Raw genomic sequence first — 25,000 nt, forward strand, 5'->3', positions numbered from 1 at the left:
GATTGCAACAGGGAATGAGGATGTTTACCAAGTCAAAATAGGACTGTGGAAAGGGAAATGGAAAAGAACTTTGATGTGTATTGTGGGCGCACGCTGATGACGTCAGGGAGTTGTGCTGAGATGAGTCATCATGTGTGATGCTGTGTTCATAACCGAGTGGGAAGGTGGTAATTACCTGTTGTGATGGAGGAAAAAACCAGTTGGATGCATTCACATGCTTTGAACTCACTGACAATGCTGATTAGCGAATGGCAAACAAGCTGCGTCTACCATAAACAAAAAACACCGTGCTAATCATGCTAACAAATTACAGTGTCCAAAAAACATATTTAATAGATTGTTTTCTATAAGTAGTGTTGTGGTTGTTGCATTTAACTGCCGACAACGCTGTCATCCAGGCCCTTTCCTTCGTAGGTGACGTCAGAGTGTGGAAGAAGTGGAAGCTCAGGGATGATAGATGAGATTCTCAGTAGTAATCATCAGTTGGAGAGGGGAGGAGGGAGGGAAGAGAATGAAGGAGGGGGAGAGAGAGGAGGGAAGGAGGGAGGATATTTGTGTTCCTCCTCTGAAATTTGTGCAATTGACTTTTATTTGTGGGTTTTTTTGGGGAGTGGGGGGTTCGCCCAGGGAGCCATACAAGCTAGAACCTCCACTGGTCCTGGGGGTCTGTGGACTGAGCCCCAGGACCAGCTTGCTTAGAGGACTCTTCTCCAGGTTTATCTATCTGTAGGTGATGGCTTTGTTATGGAATGTTTGGGAATCGCTTGCTTCCTCTCTCTCTCTCTCTGTCTCTCGCTTTCTCTTTCTCTTCTCTCTTCTCTCTTCTCTTTCTTTCTCTCCTCTCTCTTCTCTCTCTCTCTCTCCCTCTCTCTCTCTCTCTCTCTCTCTCTTTCTCTTTCTCTTCTCTTCTCTCTTCTCTCTTTCTCTCACATCTCTTCTCTCTCTCTCTCTCTCTCTCTCTCTCTCTCTCTCTCTCTCTCTCTCTCTTTTGTCTCTTTCTCTCTCTTCTCTCTTCTCTCTTTCTCTCTCTTTCTCTCTCTTTCTCTCTCTTCTCTCTCTCTCTCTCTCCTCTCTTCTCTCTTATCTCTTTACTCTTTCTCTCTCCTCTCTCTTCTCTCTCTCTCTCTCTCTCTCTCTCTCTCTCTCTCTCTCTCTCTCTCTCTCTCTCTCTCTCTTCTTTTTCTCTTCTCTCTTTCTCTCTCCTCTCTCTTCTCTCTCTCTATAGGGTGTGCTGGCCAGGCTAACTGACTGTCTATTGTGTCGGTGGTCGTGTCGCTCATGTCTGTTGTGGTGTTGGGAGTGCTGCTTTCCGCCCAGTGATGAGGAGGTGGAGATACTGGGACCCTTCCCTGCTCAGACCCCCTCCTGGCTGTGAGTTAACACACACACACACACACACACACACACACATGCATGGACACACACTTAAGCGCACAAACGGACGGACGACCGCACAGACACACACACACACAAACAGACACGCATGAACGAAAGCACACTCACGCACACATGCCCACATGCCCACAACGTTCACTTGTCCAGTTGTGTTAGATCAGTCTCAGGAAGTAGAAGGATACACTTTTAAACCTATTCCAACAGATCTGTGGATATAGTCAATCATCATTACAGATTGTTACCAGGTCTTTCAATGCCCCCTGTTCCGTGCTGTAATGGAACAGTCCAAACCCCCCTGTTCTGTGCTGTAATGGAACAGTCCAACCCCCCTGTTCTGTGGTGTAATGGAACAATCCAAACCCCCTGTTCTGTGGTGTAATGGAACAGCCCAACCCCCGTGTTCTGTGGTGTAATGGAACAGTCCAACCCCCCCGTTCTGTGGTGTAATGGAACAGTTCAAACCCCCCCTGTTCTGTGGTGTAATGGAACAGTCCAACCCCCCTGTTCTGTGCTGTTATTGAACAGTCCAACCCCCCTGTTCTGTGGTGTAATGGAACAGTCCAAACCCCCTGTTCTGTGGTGTAATGGAACAGTCCAACCCCCCTGTTCTGTGCTGTAATGGAACAGTCCAACCTCCATGTTCTGCTAGTCTCTCTAGGGACCTGATGTTGACGTCAGCACTCTGGGTGAGCTCATTCTGTGGTTGAGAGGGTGTGTGTGTGACAAAGACCAAAGGTCTGGCTGAAGCATTGCTCTACTGATTAAGATAGACATGTTGGAGACACACACACTGTACCGATACTGTTGTCTCTCAGGAGTAGGAACCACATAGCATGTTACAGACCATATCTGTTTACTATCATGGAGACTCAGTCTGAGATACAGACTTTATACCAGTACCTGTTTACTATCATGGAGACTCAGTCTGAGATACAGACCATATACCAGTACCTGTTTACTATCATGGAGACTCAGTCTGAGATACAGACCATATACCAGTACCTGTTGACTATCATGGAGACTCAGTCTGAGATACAGACCATATACCAGTACCTGTTTACTATCATGGAGACTCAGTCTGAGATACAGCCCATATACCAGTACCTGTTTACTATCATGGAGACTCAGTCTGAGATACAGCCCATATACCAGTACCTGTTTACTATCATGGAGACTCAGTCTGAGATACAGACCATATACCAGTAGTAACATGTTTACTATCATGGAGACTCAGTCTTCCTCCCAAATGAAACACTAGTTCCTAAATAGTGCACTTATTTGACCAGAGGCCTATTGACTCTTATTAAAACATGAGGTGTCTCTGTCCCCCTCCACCCACCCCCACTCTCTATTGGTTTCACCTAAGTTCATTTCCCTCTTCTCTTCTCCTCTCTTCTCCTCTCCTCTCCTCTCCTCTCCTCTCCTCTCCTCTCCTCTCCTCTCCTCTCCGCTTCTCCCTCCCTCCTCTCCTAAATCCATGTGTTTTAGATTGCCCTGTTACCTTGACAACTATCTCCCTGCCAGCTGTCGCCATGGACACAAAGGGTCCTTGATGATCCCCAAGGAATGGCTGGGAATTAGGTGTCCAGTACAAAGTCCAGAGGACTAGAATTATATGTCCTGACAAACAGAAAGAAGGGAGGGAATGAGGAAGGGATGGTAGGGATGAATGGATGGATGGATGGAAGGAAGGAAGGAAGGAAGGAAGGAAGGAGAGAGAGAGAGAGAGAGAGAGAGAGAGAGAGAGAGAGAGAGAGAGAGAGAGAGAGAGAGAGAGAGAGAGAGAGAGAGAGAGAGAGAGAGAGAGGGGGAGGGAGGGAGGGAGGGAGGGAGGGAGGGAGGGAGGGAGGGAGGGAGGGAGGGAGGGAGGGAAACAATCAAATGAGTAAAACATGTTTGTGCAGATTCCTCTCAGGAGAAGATGCGTCTGTTCCTACAGAAGGACATGGACCTGTCATCAGGAGAAGATGCGTCTGTTCCTACAGAAGGACATGGACCTGTCATCAGGAGAAGATGCGTCTGTTCCTACAGAAGGACATGGACCTGTCATCAGGAGAAGATGCGTCTGTTCCTACAGAAGGACATGGACCTGTCATCAGGAGAAGATGCGTCTGTTCCTACAGAAGGACATGGACCTGTCATCAGGAGAAGATGCGTCTGTTCCTACAGAAGGACATGGACCTGTCATCAGGAGAAGATGCGTCTGTTCCTACAGAAGGACATGGACCTGTCATCAGGAGAAGATGCGTCTGTTCCTACAGAAGGACATGGACCTGTCATCAGGAGAAGATGCGTCTGTTCCTACAGAAGGACATGGACCTGTCATCAGGAGAAGATGCGTCTGTTCCTACAGAAGGACATGGACCTGTCATCAGGAGAAGATGCGTCTGTTCCTACAGAAGGACATGGACCTGTCATCAGGAGAAGATGCGTCTGTTCCTACAGAAGGACATGGACCTGTCATCAGGAGAAGATGCGTCTGTTCCTACAGAAGGACATGGACCTGTCATCAGGAGAAGATGCGTCTGTTCCTACAGAAGGACATGGACCTGTCATCAGGAGAAGATGCGTCTGTTCCTACAGAAGGACATGGACCTGTCATCAGGAGAAGATGCGTCTGTTCCTACAGAAGGACATGGACCTGTCATCAGGAGAAGATGCGTCTGTTCCTACAGAAGGACATGGACCTGTCATCAGGAGAAGATGCGTCTGTTCCTACAGAAGGACATGGACCTGTCATCAGGAGAAGATGCGTCTGTTCCTACAGAATGACCTGTCATCGGGAGAAGATGTGTCTGTTCCTACAGAAGGACATGGACCTGTCATCAGGAGAAGATGCGTCTGTTCCTACAGAATGACCTGTCATCAGGAGAGGATGTGTCTGTTCCTACAGAAGGACCTGTCATCAGGAGAAGATGTGTCTGTTCCTACAGAAGGACCTGTCATCAGGAGAGGATGTGTCTGTTCCTACAGAAGGACCTGTCATCAGGAGAAGATGTGTCTGTTCCTACAGAAGGACCTGTCATCAGGAGAAGATGTGTCTGTTCCTACAGAAGGACATGGACCTGTCATCAGGAGAATATGTGTCTGTTCCTACAGAAGGACATGGACCTGTCATCAGGAGAAGATGCGTCTGTTCCTACAGAAGGACCTGTCATCAGGAGAAGATGTGTCTGTTCCTACAGAAGGACCTGTCATCAGGAGAAGATGTGTCTGTTCCTACAGAATGACCTGTCATCAGGAGAAGATGTGTCTGTTCCTACAGAAGGACATGGACCTGTCATCAGGAGAAGATGTGTCTGTTCCTACAGAAGGACCTGTCATCAGGAGAAGATGTGTCTGTTCCTACAGAAGAGCATGTCATCAGGAGAAGATGTGTCTGTTCCTACAGAAGGACCTGTCATCGGGAGAAGTTATGTCTGTTCCTACAGAAGGACCTGTCATCAGGAGAAGTTATGTCTGTTCCTACAGAAGGACCTGGCTCACTAATAGAATGTGTCAGTAGTTATTAGAGATATTCTGACATAAAGTGTCAGTAGTTATTAGAGATATTCTAATATAAAGTGTCAGTAGTTATTAGAGATATTCTGATATAAATTGTCAGAATTTATTAGAGATATTCTGACATAAAGTGTCAGTAGTTATTAGAGATATTCTAATATAAATTGTCAGTAGTTATTAGAGATATTCTGATATAAAGTGTCAGTAGTTATTAGAGATATTCTAATATAAAGTGTCAGTAGTTATTAGAGATATTCTAATATAAAGTGTCAGTAGTTATTAGAGATATTCTAATATAAAGTGTCAGTATTATTAGAGATATTCTGATATAAATTGTCAGTAGTTATTAGAGATATTCTAATATAAAGTGTCAGTAGTTATTAGAGATATTCTAATATAAAGTGTCAGTATTATTAGAGATATTCTGATATAAATTGTCAGTAGTTATTAGAGATATTCTAATATAAAGTGTCAGTAGTTATTAGAGATATTCTAATATAAAGTGTCAGTAGTTATTAGAGATATTCTGATATAAAGTGTCAGTATTATTAGAGATATTCTGATATAAAGTGTCAGTATTATTAGAGATATTCTGATATAAATTGTCAGTAGTTATTAGAGATATTCTAATATAAAGTGTCAGTAGTTATTAGAGATATTCTAATATAAAGTGTCAGTAGTTATTAGAGATATTCTGATATAAAGTGTCAGTAGTTATTAGAGATATTCTGATATAAAGTGTCAGTATTATTAGAGATATTCTGATATAAATTGTCAGTAGTTATTAGAGATATTCTAATATAAAGTGTCAGTAGTTATTAGAGATATTCTGACATAAAGTGTCAGTAGTTATTAGAGATATTCTAATATAAAGTGTCAGTAGTTATTAGAGATATTCTACATCAGCAGCATAGTGGCTGGGTCCCATTACATAATAAGGGGGCGTGCTTATATTTGTCCACATTTAAAATGTGTTTTTTTGCATGTCCCAACTCCCCCTCTGCCAGGACCAGCCGTTATCAACGGCGACCCTGGAGCAATTAGGGTTAAGTGCAGTCGTGCAAAGTCATTCAGTAAAACTATTTTAAAGTACTACTTGTCAGCCCTCAAGTCTTCAAGACATGTCACTTTCTAAACACAGAAATCCTCCCCGAAGACGCTGCGTTCTGATTTTATTTCTATTTTTGATAAAGCACTTAGATTTCAATGTTGTACCTTAAGTACATTTAAAACCAAATACTTTTACTCAAATATAACTTTACTTAAGGCATTTTCTATTAAGGTATCTTTACTTTTTCTCATGTATGCGCAAGGGCACATTGACAGATTTTTCTTCTTGTTGGCTCGACGACTCGAGCTCGTGACCTTTGGGTTCCTGGCACCACGCGCTGACCGCTAGGCGAGTTCGTGACCTTTGTGTTCCTGACCCCACGCTGACCGCTAGGCGAGCTCGTGACCTTTGGGTTCCTGGCCCCACGCGCTGACCGCTAGGCGAGCTCGTGACCTTTGGGTTCCTGGCCCCACGCGCTGACCGCTAGGCGAGCTCGTGATCTTTTGGTTCCTGACCCCACGCGCTGACCGCTAGGCGAGCTCGTGACCTTTGGGTTCCTGACCCCACGCGCTGACCGCTAGGCGAGTTCGTGACCTTTGGGTTCCTGACCCCGCGTGCTGACCGCTAGGCGAGCTCGTGACCTTTGGGTTCCTGACCCCACGCTGACCGCTATGCGAGCTCGTGACCTTTGGGTTCCTGACCCCACGCGCTGACCGCTAGGCGAGTTCGTGACCTTTGGGTTCCTGACCCCGCGCGCTGACCGCTAGGCGAGCTCGTGACCTTTGGGTTCCTGACCCCACGCGCTAACCGCTAGGCGAGTTCGTGACCTTTGGGTTCCTGACCCCACGCTGACCACTAGGCTCACTGCCACCCCTTTGAGATGCAGACAGCTGTGTTTACAGAAGTATCACTATCGCCATGGCAGTTCATCCTGCCAGAAAGTCGTTAGCACGCACACACACACACACACACACACACACACACACACACACACACACACATACAGACACACACCCACACATACACACACACACACACACACACACACACACACACACACACACACACACACACACACACACACACACACAGAGAGTACTTGATGATGATGTCGTCGTTGTTGTATAGCTGTCTGATTTCCCCATTTGAAGGATAAGGAACATTTCAACCACATTAGCCAATAACACGTGTTTCTGGTCCTTCACGTGGACTCAGAGGAGCTCCATCCTCTGAGTTGGCAGGTACCACCAATGTGTGGTAGATAAGGGGTTCTGACCCCTTTTGTGACTGATGCAAATTCATCAGGGACCCTCTCCTAATCAGAACATTACAGCGCATTTATGTTGAAACAAATTAAACAAAGAAAATAGAGAATACAAGAAGTATTGAGTTGAAAAATGGATAATTGGTGGAGTACTGTGGATACTAATATCTCTGTGAGCCTCCCAGGCCCATGTTGCCCAGGGTTAAGAACAGAATACTGTGGATACTAATATCTCTGTGAGCCTCCCAGGCCCATGTTGCCCAGGGTTAAGAACAGAATACTGTGGATACTAATATCTCTGTGAGCCTCCCAGGCCCATGTTGCCCAGGGTTAAGAACAGAATACTGTGGATACTAATATCTCTGTGAGCCTCCCAGGCCCATGTTGCCCAGGGTTAAGAACAGAATACTGTGGATACTAATATCCCTGTGAGCCTCCCAGGCCCATGTTGCCCAGGGTTAAGAACAGAATACTGTGGATACTAATATCCCTGTGAGCCTCCCGGGCCCATGTTGCCCAGGGTTAAGAACAGAATACTGTGGATACTAATATCCCTGTGAGCCTCCCAGGCCCATGTTGCCCAGGGTTAAGAACAGAATACTGTGGATACTAATATCTCTGTGAGCCTCCCAGGCCCATGTTGCCCAGGGTTAAGAACAGAATACTGTGGATACTAATATCTCTGTGAGCCTCCCAGGCCCATGTTGCCCAGGGTTAAGAACAGAATACTGTGGATACTAATATCTCTGTGAGCCTCCCAGGCCCATGTTGCCCAGGGTTAAGAACAGAATACTGTGGATACTAATATCTCTGTGAGCCTCCCAGGCCCATGTTGCCCAGGGTTAAGAACAGAATACTGTGGATACTAATATCCCTGTGAGCCTCCCAGGCCCATGTTGCCCAGGGTTAAGAACAGAATACTGTGGATACTAATATCCCTGTGAGCCTCCCAGGCCCATGTTGCCCAGGGTTAAGAACAGAATACTGTGGATACTAATATCCCTGTGAGCCTCCCAGGCCCATGTTGCCCAGGGTTAAGAACAGAATACTGTGGATACTAATATCTCTGTGAGCCTCCCAGGCCCATGTTGCCCAGGGTTAAGAACAGAATACTGTGGATACTAATATCTCTGTGAGCCTCCCAGGCCCATGTTGCCCAGGGTTAAGAACAGAATACTGTGGATACTAATATCTCTGTGAGCCTCCCAGGCCCATGTTGCCCAGGGTTAAGAACAGAATACTGTGGATACTAATATCTCTGTGAGCCTCCCAGGCCCATGTTGCCAAGGGTTAAGAACAGAATACTGTGGATACTAATATCTCTGTGAGCCTCCCAGGTCCATGTTGCCCAGGGTTAAGAACAGAATACTGTGGATACTAATATCCCTGTGAGCCTCCCAGGCCCATGTTGCCCAGGGTTAAGAACAGAATACTGTGGATACTAATATCCCTGTGAGCCTCCCAGGCCCATGTTGCCCAGGGTTAAGAACAGAATACTGTGGATACTAATATCTCTGTGAGCCTCCCAGGCCCATGTTGCCCAGGGTTAAGAACAGAATACTGTGGATACTAATATCTCTGTGAGCCTCCCAGGCCCATGTTGCCCAGGGTTAAGAACAGAATACTGTGGATACTAATATCTCTGTGAGCCTCCCAGGCCCATGTTGCCCAGGGTTAAGAACAGAATACTGTGGATACTAATATCTCTGTGAGCCTCCCAGGCCCATGTTGCCCAGGGTTAAGAACAGAATACTGTGGATACTAATATCTCTGTGAGCCTCCCAGGCCCATGTTGCCCAGGGTTAAGAACAGAATACTGTGGATACTAATATCTCTGTGAGCCTCCCAGGCCAATGTTGCCCAGGGTTAAGAACAGAATACTGTGGATACTAATATCTCTGTGAGCCTCCCAGGCCCATGTTGCCCAGGGTTAAGAACAGAATACTGTGGATACTAATATCTCTGTGAGCCTCCCAGGCCCATGTTGCCCAGGGTTAAGAACAGAATACTGTGGATACTAATATCTCTGTGAGCCTCCCAGGCCCATGTTGCCCAGGGTTAAGAACAGAATACCGTGGATACTAATATCCCTGTGAGCCTCCCAGGCCCATGTTGCCCAGGGTTAAGAACAGAATACCGTGGATACTAATATCTCTGTGAGCCTCCCAGGCCCATGTTGCCCAGGGTTAAGAACAGAATACTGTGGATACTAATATCCCTGTGAGCCTCCCAGGCCCATGTTGCCCAGGGTTAAGAACAGAATACTGTGGATACTAATATCCCTGTGAGCCTCCCAGGCCCATGTTGCCCAGGGTTAAGAACAGAATACTGTGGATACTAATATCTCTGTGAGCCTCCCAGGCCCATGTTGCCCAGGGTTAAGAACAGAATACTGTGGATACTAATATCCCTGTGAGCCTCCCAGGCCCATGTTGCCCAGGGTTAAGAACAGAATACTGTGGATACTAATATCTCTGTGAGCCTCCCAGACCCATGTTGCCCAGGGTTAAGAACAGAATACTGTGGATACTAATATCTCTGTGAGCCTCCCAGGCCCATGTTGCCCAGGGTTAAGAACAGAATACTGTGAATACTAATATCCCTGTGAGCCTCCCAGGCCCATGTTGCCCAGGGTTAAGAACAGAATACTGTGGATACTAATATCCCTGTGAGCCTCCCAGGCCCATGTTGCCCAGGGTTAAGAACAGAATACTGTGGATACTAATATCCCTGTGAGCCTCCCAGGCCCATGTTGCCCAGGGTTAAGAACAGAATACTGTGGATACTAATATCCCTGTGAGCCTCCCAGGCCCATGTTGCCCAGGGTTAAGAACAGAATACTGTGGATACTAATATCCCTGTGAGCCTCCCAGGCCCATGTTGCCCAGGGTTAAGAACAGAATACTGTGGATACTAATATCCCTGTGAGCCTCCCAGGCCCATGTTGCCCAGGGTTAAGAACAGAATACTGTGGATACTAATATCCCTGTGAGCCTCCCAGGCCCATGTTGCCCAGGGTTAAGAACAGAATACTGTGGATACTAATATCCCTGTGAGCCTCCCAGGCCCATGTTGCCCAGGGTTAAGAACAGAATACTGTGGATACTAATATCTCTGTGAGCCTCCCAGGCCCATGTTGCCCAGGGTTAAGAACAGAATACTGTGGATACTAATATCCCTGTGAGCCTCCCAGGCCCATGTTGCCCAGGGTTAAGAACAGAATACTGTGGATACTAATATCCCTGTGAGCCTCCCAGGCCCATGTTGCCCAGGGTTAAGGACAGAATACTGTGGATACTAATATCCCTGTGAGCCTCCCAGGCCCATGTTGCCCAGGGTTAAGAACAGAATACTGTGGATACTAATATCTCTGTGAGCCTCCCAGGCCCATGTTGCCCAGGGTTAAGAACAGAATACTGTGGATACTAATATCTCTGTGAGCCTCCCAGGCCCATGTTGCCCAGGGTTAAGAACAGAATACTGTGGATACTAATATCTCTGTGAGCCTCCCAGGCCCATGTTGCCCAGGGTTAAGAACAGAATACTGTGGATACTAATATCTCTGTGAGCCTCCCAGGCCCATGTTGCCCAGGGTTAAGAACAGAATACTGTGGATACTAATATCTCTGTGAGCCTCCCAGGCCCATGTTTCCCAGGGTTAAGAACAGAATACTGTGGATACTAATATCCCTGTGAGCCTCCCAGGCCCATGTTGCCCAGGGTTAAGAACAGAATACTGTGGATACTAATATCCCTGTGAGCCTCCCAGGCCCATGTTGCCCAGGGTTAAGAACAGAATACTTTGGATACTAATATCCCTGTGAGCCTCCCAGGCCCATGTTGCCCAGGGTTAAGAACAGAATACTGTGGATACTAATATCTCTGTGAGCCTCCCAGGCCCATGTTGCCCAGGGTTAAGAACAGAATACTGTGGATACTAATATCTCTGTGAGCCTCCCAGGCCCATGTTGCCCAGGGTTAAGAACAGAATACTGTGGATACTAATATCTCTGTGAGCCTCCCAGGCCCATGTTGCCCAGGGTTAAGAACAGAATACTGTGGATACTAATATCCCTGTGAGCCTCCCAGGCCCATGTTGCCCAGGGTTAAGAACAGAATACTGTGGATACTAATATCCCTGTGAGCCTCCCAGGCCCATGGTGCCCAGGGTTAAGAACAGAATACTGTGGATACTAATATCTCTGTGAGCCTCCTAGGCCCATGTTAGCCAGGGTTAAGAACAGAATACTGTGGATACTAATATCTCTGTGAGCCTCCCAGGCCCATGTTGCCCAGGGTTAAGAACAGAATCTTGTAAATTAACAATATCACATTGTACTGCATTCTATTACACCCTCTAAACGTATTTCACGTATCCCTTGGCCAATAAGAGTTTAATCTGTTGTTGTTTGTAATATTCATAAACAAATGTAAATGTATTATTTGGGGGGGAGATCTGGCCATGGACCACCTGTGGTAGATCAAGGTTTAAGTTTTTCTCTCTGTCTGCCTCTCTCCCTCTCCCTCTATTTCTCTCTCCCTCTCTCCCTCTCCCTCTGTTTCTCTCTCTCTCCCTGTCTTTCTCTCTCCCTCTCTCCCTCTCCCTCTGTTTCTCTCTCTCTCCGTCTCAGAGTGAACGAGTGTGTGGATGAGAAGGACACTGATACCGGGGTCACTCATGTTGACTCCATGGCAATACCGCAGGACAGAATTCCGACCCGGAGACGTTCCAGCTCAGAGATGTCCCGATCCACCTTCAGCCTGGTCCGACAACTCTCCAGTAAGAACAACTGAATCAAACACTGAACCAATTAACCACTTAACTACTGAATCAAATACTGAACCACTGACTCTCTGAATCAAACTCTTAACCACTGAACCACTGAACCAATTAACAACTAAACTACTGAATTAAACACTGAATCACTGAACCAATGAATTATTGAATTAAATACTGAATCACTGAACCAATTAACCACTTAGAACCACTGGATGAAACACTGAACTACTAAGAACCACTGAATCAAAAAACATATTTAATTAACTTCTTCGTTCCCCTCTCCTCTCTCCCTCTCTTTTCTCCTTGATCTATATTCTCCTCTATTAACCCCCTCCCCTCCCCCAGGTCTAGACGCCCGCAGGCCCAGCTCTCCGCTGGTTGATGTGAAACCCATTGAGTTCTGGGCCATGGGCCCCAGGAAGGAGGTGATCCAGCCGCTGCGTCGACCCCAGCCCCCTCCGGATGACTACTTCAGGAAGTTGGAGCCACGCCTCTACTCTCTGGACTCATCCGGAGACGACGTGGACTCGCTAACAGACGAGGAGATTCTGCTACGATACCAACTGGGCATGCTTCACTTCAGCACACAGTAATGTTTTCTCTTTTATACGTTGTATTATATATTTTATGTTTCAGAATCAGAATTATAGTAATCAGCTGCTTTCCTATAAGCAGCATGTACACTTCCCCAGGTCTAGAAATAAATACAGGAAAATGAGAAAAACACTCATTCATCTGATTTTTATTTTCTTCGTGTCCCTCTGATCATCCCAATCTCCTCTCTCTCTCTCTCACTCTCTCTCTCTCTCTCTCTTTCTCTCTCTCTCTCTCTCTCTCTCTGTCTTTGTCTCTCCCTCTCTCTCCCTCTCATCATCCCCCTCCCTCTCTCTCCCTCCCTTCCTCCCATCCCCCTCCTCTCCTCTCAGGTATGACCTAATCAACGGCCACCTGGGCGTTAGGGTCATTGAGGCTCGCGACCTGCCCCCACCTCTGACCTGTGATGGAGCCCGCCAGGACATGGCCCACTCCAACCCATACGTCAAGATCAGCCTGCTGCCGGACCACAAGAACTCCCGGCAGGTAGCTTAGCGGTTAGAGAAGCGGTCCTGCAACTGGAGGGTTGCTGGTTTGAATCCCAGCTCTGACTGGAAAAATCTGGTGTGGAGTGAGCTGTCAACTGGAGGGTTGCTGGTTTGAATCCCAGCTCTGACTGGAAAAATCTGGTGTGGAGTGAGCTGTCAACTGGAGGGTTGCTGGTTTGAATCCCAGCTCTGACTGGAAAAATCTGGTGTGGAGTGAGCTGTCAACTGGAGGGTTGCTGGTTTGAATCCCAGCTCTGACTGGAAAAATCTGGTGTGGAGTGAGCTGTCAACTGGAGGGTTGCTGGTTTGAATCTCAGCTCTGACTGGAAAAATCTGGTGTGGAGTGAGCTGTCAACTGGAGGGTTGCTGGTTTGAATCCCAGCTCTGACTGAAAAAATCTGGTGTGGAGTGAGCTGTCAACTGGAGGGTTGCTGGCATCAGTATCCTAGATTCCATTGCCTGCTGTTGTGCCCTTGAGCAAAGCACTTAACCATACCTAGAAGAATTGCTCCAGGGGCGCAGCCTCATTGCTTTCGGCCTCATTACTTTCAGCATCGTTGCTTTCAGCCTCATTACTTTCAGCCTCATTGCTTTCAGCCTCATTGCTTTCAGCCTCGTTGCTTTCAGCCTCGTTGCTTTCAGCCTCGTTTCTTTCAGCCTCGTTGCTTTCAGCCTTGTTGCTTTCAGCCTCATTGCTTTCAGTCTCGTTGCTTTCAGCCTCATTGCTTTCAGCCTCATTGCTTTCAGCCTCATTGCTTTCAGCCTCGTTTCTTTCAGCCTCATTGCTTTCAGCCTCGTTGCTTTCAGCCTCATTGCTTTCAGCCTCATTGCTTTCAGTCTTGTCAGCATAAATACACATTTCCATTCTCTGTAAGTTAATGGGCCCCCCTCACCTTGGCACAGCGGTCTAAGTAAGGCACTGCATCTCAGTGCTACAGGCACCCTGGTTCAAATCCAGGCTGTATCACACCCGGCCGTGATTGGAAGTCCCATAGTGCGGTGTACAATTGGCCCAGCGTCGTCTGGGTTTGGCTGGTGTAGGCCGTCATTGTAAATAAGAATTTGTTCTTAACTGACTTGCCTAGTTAAATAAAATAAAATAATAATAAATGGACAACAAAGCATTTTTCTTCTTCAGACGGGGGTGAAGAGAAAGACACAGAACCCGGTGTTCGAGGAGCGGTTCACCTTCGACCTTCTGTTCCTGGAGGCCCAGCGCCGCACCCTGCTGCTGTCTGTGGTCGACTTCGACAAGTTCTCACGGCACTGTGTCATCGGCAAGGTGAACACCCACCCACACAAACAAAACACACACGAGCGCACACACACTCATACACAACCACACACACACACCAATCCTGTGGAGTATTGATACCAGGGGTATCAAAATGTGATGTGGTTTGATGTGAACACAATCGCCACACAATCGCCACAATCGCCACATGTCTAATGACTTGTCGTTAGGCACCCTTATAGCCTGAATTTAATTTAACAATGATTGTTTGTGTTCATCCTACTTTTAAAAAGTAAAACGTTTTTTACAGTTTATTGATGTCTTTACCATCAGATATATAAAATAAAGAGAGTTGTATGCTCTATATATAAACTCTAAAGTCATTTACTGGGTAAATCACTCAGCTATATAAAATAAAGAGAGTTGTATGCTCTATATATAAACTCTAAAGTCATTTACTGGGTAAATCACTCAGATATATAAAATAAAGAGAGTTGTATGCTCTATATACAGTGCCTTGCGAAAGTATTTGGCCCCCTTGAACTTTGCGACCTTTTGCCACATTTCAGGCTTCAAACATAAAGATATAAAACTGTATTTTTTTGTGAAGAATCAACAAGTGGGACACAATCATGAAGTGGAACGACATTTATTGGATATTTCAAACTTTTTTAACAAATCAAAAACTGAAAAATTGGGCGTGCAAAATTATTCAGCCCCCTTAAGTTAATACTTTGTAGCGCCACCTTTTGCTGTGATTACAGCTGTAAGTCGCTTGGGGTATGTCTCTATCAGTTTTGCACATCGAGAGACTGATTTTTTTTCCCATTCCTCCTTGCAAAACAGCTCGAGCTCAGTGAGGTTGGATGGAGAGCATTTGTGAACAGCAGTTTTCAGTTCTTTCCACAGATTCTCGATTGGATTCAGGTCTGGACTTTGACTTGGCCATTCTAACACCTGGATATGTTTATTTTTTAACCATTCCATTGTAGATTTTGCTTTATGTTTTGGATCATTGTCTTGTTGGAAGACAAATCTCCGTCCCAGTCTCAGGTCTTTTGCAGACTCCATCAGGTTTTCTTCATACCACAGATTCTACCACAGATTCTCAATTGGATTGAGGTCTGGGCTTTGACTAGGCCATTCCAAGACATTTACATGTTTCCCCATAAACCACTCAAGTGTTGCTTTAGCTGTATGCTTACGGTCATTGTCCTGCTGGAAGGTGAATCTCCGTCCCAGTCTCAAATCTCTGGAAGACTGAAACAGGTTTCCCTCAAGACTTTCCCTGTTTAGCGCCATCCATCATTTCTTCAATTATGACCAGTTTCCCAGTCCCTGCCAATGAAAACCATCCCACACAGCATGATGCTGCCAACACCATGCTTCACTGTGGGGATGGTGTTCTCGGGGTGATGAGAAGTGTTGGGTTTGCGCCAGACATAGCGTTTTCCTAGATGGCCAAAAATATATATTTCAGTCTCATCTGACCAGAGTACCTTCTTCCATATGTTTGGGGAGTCTCCCACATTCCTTTGGCGAACACCAAACGTGTTTGCTTATTTTTTTCTTTAAGCATTTACTTTTTTCTGGCCACTCTTCCATAAAGCCCAGCTCTGTGGAGTGTACGGCTTAAAGTGGTCCTATGGACAAATATTCCAGTCTCCGCTGTGGAGCTTTGCAGGTCCTTCGGGGTTATCTTTGGTCTCTTTGTTGCCTCTCTGATGAGGGGTTGGAGGGTGGCCCTCTCTTGACAGGTTTGTTGTGGTGCCATATTCTTTCCATTTTTTTAAATAATGGATTTAATAGTGCTCTGTGGGATGTTCAAAGTATCGGATATATTTTTATAACCCAACCCCGATCTGTACTTCTCCACAACTTTGTCCCTGACCTGTTTGGAGAGCTCCTTGGTCTTCATGGTGCCGTTTGCTTTGTGGTGACCCTTGCTTAGTGGCGTTGCAGACTCTGGGGCCTTTCAGAACAGGTGTATATATACTGAGATCATGTGACAGATCATGTGACACTTAGATTGCACACAAGTGGACTTTATTTGACTAATTATGTGACTTCTGAAGGTAATTGGTGGCACCAGATCTTATTTAGGGGCTTCATAGCAAAGGGGTGAATACATATACACAAACCACTTTTACATTGTATTGAGTTTGCGTCTTTTATCAATATACCACTTTCCGTTTCTTATTTTTTTAGAATTTTTAAAATTTTACTTCACCAATTTGGACTATTTTGTGTATGTCCATTACACAAAATCTAAAATAAAAATCCATTTAAATTACAGGTTGTAATGCAACAAAATAGGAAAAAATGCCAAGAGGGATGAATAATTTTGCAAGCCACATTCATACCTGTCTGATACATTAGTTCTGTAATGGTGTGTTTTCATTGGTAGGTGGCGCTGCCTCTGAGTGAGGTTGATCTGGTGAAAGGTGGTCATTGGTGGAAGGCCCTGGTACCTAGTTCTCAGGTAGGAAGAACACACACACACTAAATGTCTTAGTTCAACACACACTAAGTGTCTTAGTTCAACACAAACTGTCTTAGTTCAACACATTGATCTAAGTGGATTCTTCCCTTTGGATGTGAAACCGTTATCAAGCTCCTCAGCCTCTCCTCCTCCTCCTCTTCCTCCTCATTCCCTCGTCCTCCTCCTACTCCTCCTCTCCTCCTCTCAGCCTCTCTTACATAGACATACAGTCATCTTTAGGCCCACTGAGGCCCAATCTGTTGTTTATTGGCCAGGAGAGGCACAACACTGACTTTGTGTGTGTGTGTGTGTGTGTGTGTGTGTGTGTGTGTGTGTGTGTGTGTGTGTGTGTGTGTGTGTGTGTGTGTGTGTGTGTGTGTGTGTGTGTGTGTGTGTGTGTGTGTGTGTGTGTGTGTGTGTGTGTGTGTGTGTGACACTAACACTGACACTCTCTCCTAGCTGCACATCTGTTCTATAGTCACGAGGGTGGTGAACGCATCGCCCTCGAACACAACAACACCACAACAACACCACCACAACACCACCACAACACCACAACACCACCACAACAACACCACAACACCACAACACCACCACAACACCACAACAACACCACAACACCACAACACCACAACAACACCACAACACCACAACAACACGACAACACCACAACACCACAACACCACAACAACACCACAACACCACAACACCACAACACCACAACAACACGACAACACCACAACACCACAACAACACCACAATACCACAACATCAACAACACCACGACACAACACCACAACACCACAACACCACCACAACACCACAATACCACAACATCAACAACACCACGACACAACACCACAACACCACAACACCACCACAACACCACAATACCACAACAACAACAACACCACGACACAACACCACAACACCACCACAACAACAACACCACAGCACCACCAAAACACCACAACACCACAGCAACACCACCACCACAACGACACCACAACAACCCCATAACAACCCCGCAAAAACAACAACACCACAACAACACCACAACACTACCACAACACCACAACAACAACAACACCACAACAACGCCACAACAACAGGCTGTTAAAGAACAACATTATACACACACGTACACATCCTGGGTTCTACTAGAGGGCTACTAGAGGGCTCTACTAGACAGACACACACCCTGGGTTCTCTCTGAGAGAGAGAGAGAGAGAGAGAGAGAGAGAGAGAGAGAGAGAGAGAGATGGAGGCAAGGAGAGAGGGATGGAGAGAGAGATAGAGAGAGAGGGATGGAGAGAGAGATAGAGTGAGAGGGATGGAGACTCACTCTCCCTCATCGAGTGATAACAGAGTTGCTGTTATCACTCGACTATCTGAGATAGTCAGACAGACATATCTACAGACAGAGTGATATCAACAGTGTTTTGTGTTTCTAACAGAATGAGGTAGAGCTGGGAGAGCTGCTGTTATCACTCAACTACCTGCCCTCTGCTGGAAGACTCAACGTTGACATCATCAGAGCGAAGCAGCTGCTGCAGACAGACATGTGCCAGGGATCAGGTAAACTATACCGACTAACATAGCTACTAACATACCTACTAATGTACCTACTGACATACCTACTAACATACCTACTAATGTACCTACTGACATACCTACTAACATACCTACGAATATACCTACTAATATACCTACTAATATACCTACTAATATACCTAATAACATAGCTACTAACAGACCTACTAATGTACCTGAATAACATTAGGGATCCTAATAAACTAAACTAAACTTAACTAATCTGTCCCTTCATTCCTTGTTATACAGTGCCTTGCGAAAGTATTCGGCCCCCTTGAACTTTGCGACCTTTTGCCACATTTCAGGCTTCAAACATGAAGTTATATAAAATTATATTTTTGTGAAGAATCAACAACAAGTGGGACACAATCATGAAGTGGAACGACATTTATTGGATATTTCAAACTTTTTTAACAAATCAAAAACTGGAAAATTGGGCGTGCAAAATTATTCAGCCCCTTTACTTTCAGTGCAGCAAACTCTCTCCAGAAGTTCAGTGAGGATCTCTGAATGATCCAATGTTTACCTAAATGACTAATGATGATAAATACAATACACCTGTGTGTAATCAAGTCTCCGTATAAATGCACCTGCACTGTGATAGTCTCAGAGGTCCGTTAAAAGCGCAGAGAGCATCATGAAGAACAAGGAACACACCAGGCAGGTCCGAGATACTGTTGTGAAGAAGTTTAAAGCCGGATTTGGATACAAAAAGATTTCCCAAGCTTTAAACATCCCAAGGAGCACTGTGCAAGCGATAATATTGAAATGGAAGGAGTATCAGACCACTGCAAATCTACCAAGACCTGGCCGTCCCTCTAAACTTTCAGCTCATACAAGGAGAAGACTGATCAGAGATGCAGCCAAGAGGCCCATGATCACTCTGGATGAACTGCAGAGATCTACAGCTGAGGTGGGAGACTCTGTCCATAGGACAACAATCAGTCGTATATTGCACAAATCTGGCCTTTATGGAAGAGTGGCAAGAAGAAAGCCATTTCTTAAAGATATCCATAAAAAGTGTTGTTTAAAGTTTGCCACAAGCCACCTGGGAGACACACCAAACGTGGAAGAAGTTGCTCTGGTCAGATGAAACCAAAATTGAACTTTTTGGCAACAATGCAAGACGTTATGTTTGGCGTAAAAGCAACACAGCTCATCACCCTGAACACACCATCCCCACTGTCAAACATGGTGGTGGCAGCATCATGGTTTGGGCCTGCTTTTCTTCAGCAGGGACAGGGAAGATGGTTAAAATTGATGGGAAGATGGATGGAGCCAAATACAGGACCATTCTGGAAGAAAACCTGATGGAGTCTGCAAAAGACCTGAGACTGGGACGGAGATTTGTCTTCCAACAAGACAATGATCCAAAACATAAAGCAAAATCTACAATGGAATGGTTAAAAAATAAACATATCCAGGTGTTAGAATGGCCAAGTCAAAGTCCAGACCTTAATCCAATCGAGAATCTGTGGAAAGAACTGAAAACTGCTGTTCACAAATGCTCTCCATCCAACCTCACTGAGCTCGAGCTGTTTTGCAAGGAGGAATGGGAAAAAATTTCAGTCTCTCGATGTGCAAAACTGATAGAGACATACCCCAAGCGACTTACAGCTGTAATCGCAGCAAAAGGTGGCGCTACAAAGTATTAACTTAAGGGGGCTGAATAATTATGCACGCCCAATTTTCAGTTTTTGATTTGTTAAAAAAGTTTGAAATATCCAATAAATGTCGTTCCACTTCATGATTGTGTCCCACTTGTTGTTGATTCTTCACAAAAAAATACAGTTTTATATCTTTATGTTTGAAGCCTGAAATGTGGCAAAAGGTCGCAAAGTTCAAGGGGGCTGAATACTTTCGCAAGGCACTGTATGTACATATCTATCTTATTTAACAGGTACCCCTGAACATTGACTCAGTACTGGTACCCTTTGTATATAGCCAAGTTATCATTGACTAGGTACTGGTACCCTGTGTATATAACCAAGTTATCATTGACTAGGTACTGGTACCCTGTGTATATAGCCAAGTTATCATTGACTAGGTACTGGTACCCTGTGTATATAACCAAGTTATCATTGACTCAGTACTGGTACCCTGTGTATATAACCAAGTTATCATTGACTCAGTACTGGTACCCCGTGTATATATAGTTATCATTACTCAGTACTGGTACCCCGTGTATATAACCAAGTTATCATTACTCAGTACTGGTACCCCGTGTATATATAGTTATCATTACTCAGTACCGGTACCCCGTGTATATAACCAAGTTATCATTACTCAGTACCGGTATCCCGTGTATATATAGTTATCGTTACTCATGTTCTTTCTCTTTGCATTGTTGGGAAGGACCTGTCAGCTTTTCACTGTTAGTCCACACCTGGTGTTTATCAAGCATGTGACGAATAACATTTGATTTGAGGAGACCAGAATAACACCTCATATACCACAGCCTGGGGATCAGGTAATAACTGCAGAAACCTGAATAACACACCTGGGTAATAGGTAATAACTGCAGAAACCTGAATAACACACCTGACACACACCTGGGGATCAGGTAATAACTGCAGAAACCTGAATAACACACCTGGGGATCAGGTAATAACTGCAGAAACCTGAATAACACACCTGGGGATCAGGTAATAACTGCAGAAACCTGAATAACACACCTGACACACACCTGGGGATCAGGTAATAACTGCAGAAACATGAATAACACACCTGACACACACCTGGGGATCAGGTAATAACTGCAGAAACCTGACACACACCTGGGGATCAGGTAAAAACTGCAGAAACCTGAATAACACACCTGGGGATCAGGTAATAACTGCAGAAACCTGAAAAACACACCTGGGGATCAGGTAATAACTGCAGAAACCTGAATAACACACCTGACACACACCTGGGGATCAGGTAATACCTGCAGAAACCTGACACACACCTGACACACACCTGGGGATCAGGTAATAACTGCAGAAACCTGCATAACACACCTGGGGATCAGGTAATAACTGCAGAAACCTGACACACACATGACACACACCTGGGGATCAGGTAATAACTGCAGAAACCTGACACACACCTGGGGATCAGGTAATAACTGCAGAAACCTGAATAACACACCTGGGGATCAGGTAATAACTGCAGAAACCTGAATAACACACCTGGGGATCAGGTAATAACTGCAGAAACCTGAATAACACACCTGGGGATCAGGTAATAACTGCAGAAACCTGAATAACACACCTGGGGATCAGGTAATAACTGCAGAAACCTGAATAACACACCTGACACACACCTGGGGATCAGGTAATAACTGCAGAAACCTGAATAACACACCTGACACACACCTGGGGATCAGGTAATAACTGCAGAAACCTGACACACACCTGGGGATCAGGTAATAACTGCAGAAACCTGAATAACACACCTGGGGATCAGGTAATAACTGCAGAAACCTGAATAACACACCTGGGGATCAGGTAATAACTGCAGAAACCTGAAAAACACACCTGGGGATCAGGTAATAACTGCAGAAACCTGAATAACACACCTGACACACACCTGGGGATCAGGTAATAACTGCAGAAACCTGAATAACACACCTGACACACACCTGGGGATCAGGTAATAACTGCAGAAACCTGAATAACACACCTGACACACACCTGGGGATCAGGTAATAACTGCAGAAACCTGAATAACACACCTGGGGATCAGGTAATAACTGCAGAAACCTGAATAACACACCTGGGGATCAGGTAATAACTGCAGAAACCTGAATAACACACCTGACACACACCTGGGGATCAGGTAATAACTGCAGAAACCTGAATAACACACCTGACATCACATGGAACCACTTCACACCATGTCACACCACGAGGTACCATGTACGTCATACTTCCTGCTAGCAGAACATTTAACTTCCTTCCTGTCCCTATCTACCCCCCCCCCCCCCCCCCCTCCTCCCCCCCAGACCCGTTCGTGGAGGTTCAGCTGGTAACAGAACATTTCACTTCCTTCCTGTCTCTATCTACACCCCCCCCCCCTCCCCCCCCCCAGACCCGTTTGTGGAGGTTCAGCTGGTAACAGAACATTTCACTTCCTTCCTGTCTCTATCTCCAGACCCGTTTGTGAAGGTTCAGCTGGTAACAGGGCTGAAGCTGGTAAAGACCAAGAAGACTTCCTGTATGAAAGGAACCATCGACCCCTTCTACAACGAGTCGTTCAGCTTCAGAGTCCCCCACGAAGACCTCAGCGAAGTCAGCCTGGTATTTACAGGTACAGCCCAGAGAGAGAGGGGGGAGAGAGAGAGAGAGAGAGAGAGAGAGAGAGAGAGAGAGAAAGAGAAAGAGAGAGGGAGAGGGAGAGGGAGAGGTGATGGGGAGGGGAGGAGAGAGACAGAGACAGAGACAGAGAGAGAGAGAGAGGGGGAGAGAGAGAGAGAGAGAGAGAGAGAGAGAGAGAGATAGAGAGAGAGAGAGAGAGAGAGGGAAGGGGGGAGGAGAGAGAGGGGTTAAATAGGGGGCCTCAGAGTCCCCCACAAAGACCTTTGCGAAGTCAGCTTCGACTTCACAAGTATAGCCCCTAGAGAGAGAGAGAGAGAGAGAGACAGAGAGAGAGAGAGAGAGAGAGAGAGAGAGAGAGAGAGAGAAAGGAAAGAGAAAGAGAAAGAGAGAGGGAGAGGGAGAGGGAGAGGTGATGGGGAGGGGAGGAGAGAGACAGAGACAGAGACAGAGAGAGAGAGAGAGGGGGAGAGAGAGAGAGAGAGAGAGAGAGAGAGAGGGAAGGGGGAGGAGAGAGAGGGGTTAAATAGGGGGCCTCAGAGTCCCCCACAAAGACCTTTGCGAAGTCAGCTTCGACTTCACAAGTATAGCCCCTAGAGAGAGAGAGAGAGAGAGAGACAGAGAGAGAGAGAGAGAGAGAGAGAGAGAGAGGAGTGATGGGGAGGGGAGGAGAGAGAGAGAGAGAGAGAGAGAGAGGATGAGGGAGAGTGAGTCTCCATCCCTCTCACTATATCTCTCTCTCCATCCCTCTCTCTCTATCTCTCGCTCCATCCCTCTCTCCTTACCTCCATCTCTCTCCCTCTCTCCTTACCTCTCTCTCTACCTCTCTATCTCTCTATCTCTCTCCTTACCTCTCTCTCTACCTCTCCATCTCTCTCCCTCTCTCCTTACCTCTCTCTCTATCTCTCCATCTCTCTCCCTCTCTCCTTACCTCTCTCTCTACCTCTCTCTCTCTATCTCTCTCCATCTCTCGCTCCATCTCTCTCTCTCCCTCTCTCCTTACCTCTCGCTCTACCTCTCTCTCTCTCTCTCCTTACCTCTCTCTCTCGCTCCATCTCTCTCTCTCTCCTTACCTCTCTCTCTCTCTCTCTCCATCTCTCTCCCTCGCTCCATCTCGCTCCCTCTCTCCTTACCTTTCTCTATCTCTCTTGCTCTGTCTCTCGCCATCTCTCTCTCTCCATCCCTCTCTCCACCCCTCTCTCTCTATCTCTCTCTTGATCTCTCTCCCCATCCCTCTCTCTCTATCTCTCTCTCCATCCCTCTCTCCATATCTCTCTCTCCATCCCTCTCTCTCTATCTCTCTCTCTATCTATCTCTCCATCCCTCTATCTCTCTCCCTCGCATCACTCTCCCTCTTTCCATCACAATTAGATAACTGTAAGTGGAAGAAGGATGGAGAGAGAGAGAGAAGGAGAGAGGGATGGATAGAGAGAGCCAGAGAGAGAGGGATGAGAGAGAGAGAGGGAGAGAGAGAGGGAGAGGAAAGAGCGAAGGAGAGAGAGGAAAGTGAGATAAGAGAGACAACAAGAGGAATGCGAAACAGAGAGAGACAGAGAAAGAGGAATGTGAAGAGAGAGGGGTCGGCGACAGCCTTCACAAACGTGCCACTTCCGCACTGCTGACAATTAGAGTAATTGCCGTGGCAACGGTTGCCAGGGTGTCGCCAGGGCATCTCTAGCCCGTCTCTAGGCAGTCGCTAGGCTCCTCATTTGGCCAGCAGTAGCTACTGTGTTTACTGCTTAGACTGAGCATTCATTGATTCATTCGGTAGCCAGCCTAGCTTAGACCTGGTGGTAAAAGTGAGATTTTTAAATGTGGTGTAGCTACAGACTGTAATGTATCTAGACTGGTCCCAGATCTGTGGTGAGGTTTCTAAATGTGGTGTAACTACAGACTGTATGTTTCTAGACTGGTCCCAGATCTGTGGTGAGGTTTCTAAATGTGGTGTAGCTACAGACTGTAATGTATCTAGCCTGGTCCCAGATCTGTGGTGAGGTTTCTAAATGTGGTGTAGCTACAGACTGTAATGTATCTAGAGACTGGTCCCAGATCTGTGGTGAGGTTTCTAAATGTGGTGTAGCTACAGACTATAATGTATCTAGACTGGTCCCAGATCTGTGGTGAGGTTTCTAAATGTGGTGTAGCTACAGACTGTAATGTATCTAGAGACTGGACCCAGATCTGTGGTGAGGTTTCTAAATGTGGTGTAGCTACAGACTGTAATGTATCTAGACTGGTCCCAGATCTGTTTGTGATGTGACATGACCTTCCATGGTCATTGTCATTGCCTTGAGAAAGGCAGCAGCCTAAATGTCGGGGG

The 25,000-nt window shown here is 46.1% G+C and overlaps 1 protein-coding gene across 1 annotated transcript in view; it reads left to right on the top strand.

The window, feature by feature from the left end:
* LOC139424106 (synaptotagmin-17-like) overlaps positions 1–25,000 on the top strand; it is a 64,469-nt gene that overhangs the window by 23,847 nt on the left and 15,622 nt on the right. The window contains exons 3-10 of the mRNA XM_071175802.1: positions 1,226–1,371; positions 11,843–11,991; positions 12,337–12,580; positions 12,918–13,071; positions 14,212–14,355; positions 16,715–16,789; positions 18,247–18,367; positions 22,520–22,675. Coding sequence (XP_071031903.1) covers positions 1,226–1,371; positions 11,843–11,991; positions 12,337–12,580; positions 12,918–13,071; positions 14,212–14,355; positions 16,715–16,789; positions 18,247–18,367; positions 22,520–22,675 — 1,189 coding nt within the window. The remainder of the gene's footprint in view (positions 1–1,225; positions 1,372–11,842; positions 11,992–12,336; positions 12,581–12,917; positions 13,072–14,211; positions 14,356–16,714; positions 16,790–18,246; positions 18,368–22,519; positions 22,676–25,000) is intronic.

Source organism: Oncorhynchus clarkii, chromosome 13 (assembly GCF_045791955.1).
Source record: "Oncorhynchus clarkii lewisi isolate Uvic-CL-2024 chromosome 13, UVic_Ocla_1.0, whole genome shotgun sequence".
Lineage (NCBI taxonomy): Eukaryota > Metazoa > Chordata > Actinopteri > Salmoniformes > Salmonidae > Oncorhynchus > Oncorhynchus clarkii.